Source organism: Sminthopsis crassicaudata, chromosome 5 (assembly GCF_048593235.1).
Source record: "Sminthopsis crassicaudata isolate SCR6 chromosome 5, ASM4859323v1, whole genome shotgun sequence".
NCBI lineage: Eukaryota > Metazoa > Chordata > Mammalia > Dasyuromorphia > Dasyuridae > Sminthopsis > Sminthopsis crassicaudata.
The window spans coordinates 220,388,496-220,397,989 of NC_133621.1; the positions used below are offsets into that span (position 1 = coordinate 220,388,496).

At 34.7% G+C, this 9,494-nt stretch overlaps 1 protein-coding gene across 1 annotated transcript; it reads right to left on the bottom strand.

Moving 5' to 3' along the window:
- Nucleotides 1–6,105: 6,105 nt before the first annotated feature.
- Nucleotides 6,106–7,044, bottom strand: LOC141542773 (olfactory receptor 6C2-like). The gene has a single exon (XM_074267357.1). The coding sequence runs from the start codon at nucleotides 7,042–7,044 to the stop codon at nucleotides 6,106–6,108; it is 939 nt and encodes a 312-aa protein (XP_074123458.1).
- Between the last annotated feature and the right edge of the window lie 2,450 nt (nucleotides 7,045–9,494).

Genomic DNA, 9,494 nt, shown 5'->3' on the forward strand with positions numbered 1-9,494 from the left:
AAATAATCAGACTTTAAAATAGTGTACAATTAGCTTGTGAAGGAAATAAAAAATGCAGGTGGACAAAAATAGAGGGATTGGGTATTCTATGTAGTGGTTCATAGTCATCTCCTAGAGTTCTTTCGCTGGATGTAGCTGGTTCAATTCATTACTGCTCTATTGGAACTGACTTGGTTCATCTCATTATTGAAGAGGGTCACATCCATCAGAATTGATCATCATATAGTATTGTTGTTGAAGTATATAATGATTTCCTGGTCCTGCTCATTTCATTCAGCATCACTTCTGAAATCATCCTGCTGGTCATTTCATACAAAACAATAATATTCCATAACATTCATATACCACAATTTATTCATCCATTCTCCAATTGATGGGCATCCATTCACTTTCCAGTTTCTGGCCACTACAAAGAGGGCTGCCACAAACATTCTTACACATACAGGTCACTTTCCCTTCTTTAAAAAATATGGGTTTTAAATCCTGACTCAGACACTTACTAAGTATGTGATCCTGTGAAAGTTGGGCAAACCAGTCTGTTATATTTACCAAGAAAATCCCAAGGGGACTCGTGAAGAGTTAGGCGCAACTAAAAAATAACTCAACAAAATTGTGAAGATTCATTTATCAGGAGTGGTCTCTTTTTCAATTGAGTCTTCTTTGAGCAGTGTGTTACATAGTTTTTATCCTGCCCAAGGTTGTATTCATTCTGGTGTTGGTTGGAATTTTGCTTTATATTTGGGATTTCGCTAGTTGATCCATTTCTTGTTCTGTCTCCCTTGGAATTTGTCTAGTTGTAGCTATAAGAGGAATGGATCATCCTTGGTCAGAGTGTTGTGTGGCCTTTTATCCTCTTGCATTTACCGCTTAAGGCGATTATTGTTTTTATCACTCTACTCCTGTGGTTTCCACTGTTAGGGCACTGGGTCTTGCCATGTGATGTTGCTTCAAACTTAGAGTTTGTTTATTTGTTCTTCTACTACTTTTCTATAACACTTTACTTCCATTGTGTATAGTTCTAGTCTTCTCCCCCATCCACCCCAGTCCTGGATGAATAATCTTACTGAAGATTTTCTTTGAAATTCTTAATCAATTGATCAATTCTGATGGACTTGGCTCTCTTCAACAATGAGATGAACCAAATGAGTTCCAATTGTTCAGTAATGAAGAAAACCAGCTATACCAAGCAAACAAACTATGGGAAATGAGTGTGGACCACAACTTAGCATTTCTACTCTTTCTGTTATTGTCAGCTTGCATTTTTGTTTTCCTTCTCAGGTTATTTTTACGTTATCTCTAAATCTTTATATATATATACAGAGAGAGAGAGAGAGAGAGAGAGAGAGAGAGAGAGAGAGAGAGAGAGCATTTAACATATACTTTAACATATGTAACATGTATTGGTTTTCCTGTCCTCTAGGGGAGGGGGTGCGAGGAAGGAGGGGAAATGTTTTGCAAGGGTCAATGCTGAAAAATTACCCATGCACATTTCTTGTAAATAAAAAGCTACTAAAAAAAAGAAAAAAAAGAAATTCTTAATCATTGTTTTATCTGATCCTTGTTCTTTGTTATTGCATGGGAACAAGTGGAAAAACTGTACTTCTGCATTATCTACCAGTTGGTCATCTAAATGGAAGTTCTCTCAATGATCTTTTCTTTTTTTTTTTTGTATCTAATATAATTTTTTCCAAGTAGATATAAAGATAGTTTTCAATATTTATTTTTTTAAGATTTTGAATTCCAAGTTTTTCCCCCTATTTCCCTTTCTTTCTACCTTGCTAATGCAGAAAACAATCCAATATAGATTATACCTTAACAAATATGTTAAACTTATTTACATATTAGTTTTTTTTGTTTGTGAAGGAGGAATCAGAACAAAAATGAAATACCTCAAGAAAGAAAAAAAGTAAAAAATTTAAAAAGTGGAAATAGTAAGTTTTAATATGTATTCAGACGTATATATACTTCTTTCTCTGGATGTGGATGACATTTTCCAACGCAAATCTTTTGGAATTGTCATGGGTCACTGTATAACTCAGAAGAGTTAAGTCTATTGTAGTTAATAATTGTAAAATTATGTACAATGTGTAGTTATTCTACTTACTTCATTTACCATCCATTCCTATTAACTTTCTGGGTTTTTCTGAAATCCAGTTGTTTATCATTTCTTATAGCACAACAGTATTCTATTACATTCATATATCACAACTTGTTCAGCTCTTCTCCAATTGATGGGCATCCACTCAACTTCCAATTGGCCACCACAAAGAGAGGTTGTATACACATTTTTGTACACGTGGGTCCTTTCCTTTTTTATGCTCTCTGTGGGATACAGAACTAGTAGTAATGCTGGATCAAAGAATCTGCACATTTTTATTACCCTTTGGTCATAGTTCCCAATCATTCTCCAGAATGGCTGGATCAATTTGCAACTTCACTAATACATATTCATGTCTCATTTTTCCTTTGTGCCATCCAACATATTTTTCATTTTTTCTCTCATATTAGCCAATCTGAGAGGTGTGAGGTGGTACTTCAGAATTGTTTTCATTTAATTTCCCAAATCTATAGTGCTTATAATGTAATAAATAATAAAATGTTTTAAATATATGTATAAATAAAATATAAAATAAAAAATAATAAAAATGCCCTAGGCATTTTTATATGACTATTAAGAGTTTAAATTCCTTTATCTGAACACTGCCTTTTCATATCTTTTGAGCATTTATAAGCTAGAGAATTATTTGTCTTCTTATAAATTTGATGCAGTTCTCTAGATAATTTAGAAATAAGGAACAGAATAAGTGAGTGGTATAGAAGCATGTCTAGATTAACAGAATTTGGATAAGATGTGCAGATTAATGGGAGTGAGATAAACAGGGAAATAAATACCTATATATTTTTGAAAATTTATATAAAGTTTCCTAATTCAAGGGAAAAGTTGTTGGGTAGGTAAAGTAATAGGAAGACAAAGTAGCAGGTAAAAGAAAAACAGGAGTTAGAAGGATAAGAAATTAGGGATAAACCCAAACATAAAGATCAGGAGTAGAATATATTATGTAGCAGCAATTGTGATATTAGAAAAAATTAAAGCTAAGATAGATTTAATCAAAAGAGAATATTAAGAAAACCATACTATACATCAGCCATGTTAACCAATACTGTTTTAGACCATTTAAATAACTGGACAGTATAAGATTAGAATATTGCTATAGTGTAGATATTGATGGGTTGTTGGAGTTAGGGAAAATATGGAAAGATTTGGAATTATAAAGGAAGATGTTATCCACCTTCAGAGAAGCAGAGTATAAAGAATACAATACAGCCTTACAAAGATGCATATGAATGTATATATGTGTATATGTATATTTACATATATATGTAGAGGGCCAAGTGTACTTGAAACAAATAATCTGACAACAAAGTATTAACTCAATGGAATTAAGATAATTATTCTCTAGTTTACATGTACTTAGTACTTAATATAGTTCTCCAAGTTAGCATCTGTTCTACAAGAATGACATGATGATGTTTTTATAATAGAGTATATAAGAGCTAAGAGATATGGGAAGGAAGACAGATTCAGAGATAATCAGAGAAGATGGAGGACTGGAGGCTAGAGGACAGAGTGGAAGATAAAGATCCTCCTGGTGGCTGTCCTGTCTCCTTTACTTCTCCACTGAGACCAAGGCTGCTTGGGGGAAGAGGGTTTGTCTCTCTTCCAGTCCTTACTGGTTCTTATATACTCTATTACAATTACATCATCACAGCACACTATGCATCCTTCTAACTCCTGTTTTTCTTTTACCTGCTACTTTGTCTTCCTATTACTTTACCTACCCAACAACTTTTTCCTTGAATTAGGAAACTTTATATAAATTTTCAAAAATATATAGGTATTTATATATAGATTTGTACATATCTATATCTATCTAGGCTTTCTTGAAATGGAAATTTATTGCTTTATATTTATATCTTTTTTGTCCAAGGTAATTTTTCCTCCTATTTTGTATTTAAATTTAAAATGATATAATTAAATCACAGAATGTGACCCCACAATTTGGGCTCAGGCTGTCCTGAAGTCTGAAAGTTGGTCAAATGTCCCTTAGTACAGAACTCTTCTAAGGAAGAGTGAAAAGAGTGAGAAGATGATAAAAGGGGGAAATACAATTAGCAATACTAATTGCAAAAAGATTTTTGAAGCAAGTTTCTTTTATAAGGCCTCATTTCTCAAACAGGCAGGGAACTGAAACAAGTTTATAAAAAATAAGAGTCATGTCCCAATTGATTAATGTGAAATGATGAACAAGGTACTCTCAGATAAAACCTGTAAAGTCCTCCATGAACTCTAGCAACACAAGTAATTTACTTTGTGTACAAAATAATACTAATGTTCTGGGATAATCAGCTGTAAATTATTTTGTTATTCTCAGTAGAACAATGATCCAGGCTATAGTGAAGTATTTACAATCAAAAATTCTCTCTATATACAGAGAAGGAACTGTTTTTGTCTGAATATAGATTTAGCATTTTCTTCCCTCCTCTCTTTCTCTCTTCCTTTTCTCTGTTTTCTCCCTCCCTCTTTCTTCCACTCTCTCTCCCTTTCTCTCTGTCTCAACTTTATTTTTCTTGAGAGTTTTTCTTTTGTTAGGGTTGGAGATCTATGCTTTCTTTATTTCACAACATGATTTTTATGGAAATGTTTTGCATAACTTTACTTGTGGTTTATTAATGGGGGCTGGGTGTGGGTATAAAGGAGACATGTGGAATTCAAAAGAATGAGAAACAAATTTAAGAATTTATTTTAAATGTAACTGGGGAAAATATTAAATACTTTTCTAAAAAAGATATATAAATAATATAATCTAAATTCAGTTCATGGCATAATGAATAGGCATCCATCATAGGTTATAAAGGTGTGCTATTTTATTCATGTGAGTATAGATTTACAACCTCAAACAATAGCCATGCAGAAACATAAAAGAATGAGGAGTTTGCATTTCAGGGTACACAACTTTTAAAGTCTCAGGGAACCTGAGGCAATATCTAAGAAGGAAGGGGAAGATCAAGAAAGAAGTTAAGAGAGATGATGGTGGAATCTAGGAGGAGCCAGGTGAAATCCACCTAGCTGACCAGGTCCCAGACATGTTTAAAATTATGTTAATCAAGATCTCAAAAGTTGTTGAAAGATGCTAACTTGACTGTATCACAGGTTGGAGTGCTAGGCTATAGCTATAACAAAAGGACCATCTGGGTCTTGATTATGGCTGATAATAGGCTCTCCTTCCTGATAAAGCAAAAGAATAAACTGGTTTCAAAGTATACAGCAGGCAGGCATAATTGATTTCTCATTTGGCTGCGCTACTTTGAGTATTCTCTGACTGAGATCTTCATCATGCCCCAGGAAGCTTATTGTTGAGTAGGCTTAATCACCATATAAAATCACATGGTCCTTGGTAGTACATCACTATACTCTCCCTCTACTCCAAACTTCCAGCTAAAGGGAAAACTGAATTTGAATATTTCCTCATTTCTCACCTGACTTCACCACTTAGGGACTTCTCTAACTGATTTATCCACCATATCCTCATGCAAAGTACCTTTTTTATCCCTCCCACTTTTTAGCTTGTGTGTGTGTGTGTGTGTGTGTGTGTGTGTGTGTGTGTTTTGACTTCCTAAATAGATTGTAACTTCTTGTGGGGCAGGGATTATCTTTCTTTTTTCATGTCTATATTTTTTATGCTTAATGCCCAGTACATAAAATGCATGTAATAAATGCATATTGACTATTAAATAGGCATCTGGAAAATTCTTTTATAATAAATTTCTTATAGATAGGTGGTTGTCAACAAACATTCATTAATTTTTATAGAAGTGAAAGGATGAGGTGATTGAAAGTGAAATCTTTAATAAGGGGGATGGAGTGGGGAGGAAAACATCTCGATTAGTGAAGATGTCCAAATAGGAAAAAAAAAGTTGTGAAAGAAGCTGTGGGTAAAAGGGATATCAGTTAGAAAATAAAATTAGGTCATAGGATCCAGAACATAGAGTTGAAAACTATTTAAATTTTATTTTACTTATATTGCTTCAAAAGTCAATTTCCTCTTATAACTTTGAAATCAATACAATCTTTTGCAGTGCATCTCTAAAAGCTTTAATCACTTGTTTATTCCTCAGGGTATAAATGAAAGGGTTCATTACAGGTGCTACTGAGGTTGCAAGTACTAACACTACTTTATTCATAGCCACTCCTTCTCTTTCAGAAGGTTTGATATAGATGAAGATGCAGCTTCCATAAGTCATGGAGACAACAATCATGTGGGAGGAACAAGTAGAAAAGGCTTTTTTCCTTTGCTCAGCTGAAGGGAATCTCAGAATAGTCCTAATGATACATGCATAAGATAGAACCACTAACACTAAGGGGATGATGAGTGTGAACACAGCAAGGGCTAACACCATTCTTTCCATGAACTGTGTATCAGAGCATGTGATCTCCAGCAATGGTGATATATCACAGAGAAAATGGTCAATGATATTGGAGTCACAGAATTCTAGCTGAAGACCAAAACTAACTATTGGAATGATAATCATCGACCCAGATACCCAACAACTCAGAAGGAGCTGATTACAGACTCTGTTGTTTATGATGGCTGCATAGTGCAGGGGTTTGCAGATAGCCACATAGCGGTCATAAGACATGGCAGCCAAGAGAAAAAATTCTGAGGCCCCAAAGAAAATTGCAAAAAATAATTGAGTGAAACATTCATTATAGGTCACGGTATAGTCTCCAGTTGACATGGTGTACAGGAATCTGGGAATACAGGCAGTTGTGAATGACAATTCTAAGAAAGAAAAGTTCCTGAGGAAAAAATACATAGGGGTTTTAAGGTGCTGATCTATTAAAGTGAGGATGATGATGATCAAGTTCCCAGTTACACTCAGGATGTAAGACAGAAACAGAAAGGTCAAAAGCAGAATCTTCAGCTGTGGGTCATCTGTCAATCCCCGGAAAATGAACAATGATATCCCTGTATGATTTCTCATTTCTGATCTATGGCTTTAAATGAATCTGTAGGCAAAATAGAAAGAGTATGAAAGTAAGAAAAAGAGAAAAGAGAGAGAGAGAGAGAGAGAGAGAGAGAGAGAGAGAGAGAGAGAGAGAGAGAGAGAGAGAGAGAGAGAGAGAGAAACACACAGATTAACAGACACAGACAGACAGAGACAGAGAAAAGGGAGAGATAAAGATAGAGAGAAATAGGGAGAGGGAAAAGAGGAGGGAGAGGGAGAAGTAGAGGTAGAGTGAGAGAGAGGAGAATAGAGATCAAGAGAGAGAAAGACAGAGACAAAGACAATAGAGTTGAGAAGACCAACTTAGAGCAAGTCAGCATTTCAATATGGATATAAATTCTCAGAAGATTTTTTTGGGTTCTTTTTTTTTTCTTTCATGGATAAAAAAATGATGCCAACATTTTTTTTTTATCCAGTATGACTTTTAACAGTCTATTGGCTACTGAGCATAAGATTGTTGTAAACAATTTTGTTTCCAATATTTCTTTCTTCCCTTTACCCCCGTTCCTTTTCTCTACCGCATTTTTTACAAAATATTATTTCATTTTGTATTATCTAAAACAATGGTCCTCAAACTTTTTAAATAGGGGGCCAGTTCACTGTCCCTCAGACTGTGGGAGGGCCGGACTATAGTAAAAACAAAAACTCACATTCTGTCTCTGCCACTCAGCCCATTTACCGTAACCAGGCAGGCTGCCATCCTTAGCCTGCAGCATCTGGTCCATGGGCTGCAGTTTGAGAACCCCTGATCTAAAACATTGTGATTTCTTTTGTTTTCTTATTATATTAGTTTTCTGATATATCACCTTTGCTAAGTACCTTTGTAACCTAGATAAAAAAGTTAAGCAATACCAAAAAATGACCATAGCAGACAGTCCCTTTGTAACCATTTTGGTGCTATCACAGAATGTACCCCGATTTCTTGGAATATGCATGGTATCTCTTTCTGTCTTTAATCTCCTTTGGCTATTTATTCAGTGGTGAGATCCCTGGCTCAGAGGCTATGAATTGTTTCTTCACTTTTCCCACAAAATTTCAAATTATTTTATGCATCATTTGGACTAGTCTTTACTGCTAGCAATAGTGTATTAGTTGCTGTTTTTCCAGATCATTTACTAATTGTGTAGTTTCAACAGTTTTCGACTTGCAGATATACATGCTGTGTGAGGGAAAACTTCAAAATTTTAATAAATTATTTTAAATTGAATTTATTTTGTTTAATATGTTTTATAGCTTTTTAATGTTATTACCAATTTTCAATTTTTGTAAAATGTGTTTCCTTGGGAAATGTTTCTTAGTATTATGTATTTGCATAGTGAATACTTTTTAAACTTAACTAGTTCCATAGGAAATTCTGTGTCTTAATGTACCTCTTCTAAAGGCCCCATTTCTTCTCCTTACCTTCTCATCCCTTTTGGGTTCTTTTCTCTATTATAACACTAATCTTCTATACAACAAGATAACACATTCTTTTTATTGCTCTAGAAACTTTTGGCTTCTCCTTGAACAGGCTTTATTTTTTTCTTAAGATATCAGATTTCAGAAAATAGTAGCACAGACATCTAATTTGTTCAAGTTTTATCTATTATAACCAAGGCAATGCTGAAATTGTTAGGGAGATGACAGGTAATGGAAGGAGAAATCAGAAATAGATATTGGGAGTTAACCAACTAATATTGAGTTTAAAGTTTCCTTGTAGATTCATCTATTGATGGAAAGCATTGGGCCTAAGAGACCCAGAAACGATTCTCTTCAAATCCCAGTAACTTTTTAAAGGGGCATGTAGCTAAATGAGCTACATTTAGGAATCCTATTAAGAACCCATTAGGAATCTCTACCTGAAACCAACTTCTACTTTACTGAGCCTATTATGCACTATCATGCATCCATGTTCATTTCTTCCCTATATAATACTAAGGATATTGATCCCTAGAAAATGATTCTCATTCTAGTCTTTCTGACTACAGGTTTTTTTTTTATTAAATACTTCACTGAGACACTGCTTACAGTTTCAGAATAGCAAGCACACTCAGATGAAATCAGTTCTCTGGGTCCATAAGGGGAAGCAGAACCATTACTGTATCTGGTAAAAATTTCTCATAAGAAGGGTGATGGTGAAGCCCAGGACCATTGTACTCAGGTGCTAATGTTTAGGGAGAAGGAATCTTTATATAGAAGCTTAGATCATCAACTTCGGGAATTAGATTATTCAGGGTTGGGAAGGAAGAAACTTAGTTGAGGGAAAAATATTAATAGGATTCAGGAAGGAGAGGAGCAGTTGTGCAGCATGTTGCACAAAGTGATATGGAGGGTCAGTAATTGTGCAAGGAAGAAGCTCAATTTCCTGGAGAGGAAGGACCCATAGCCAAAGAGAAAGTGCACCTTTTCCAGATAAGCATATCTAAAAATCCATTTGCCCACAGCCC

What these genes read in the sequence shown, in the direction of transcription:
- LOC141542773 (XM_074267357.1), bottom strand. Translation starts at nt 7,044, where the DNA reads ATGAGAAATCATACAGGGATATCATTGTTCATTTTCCGGGGATTGACA.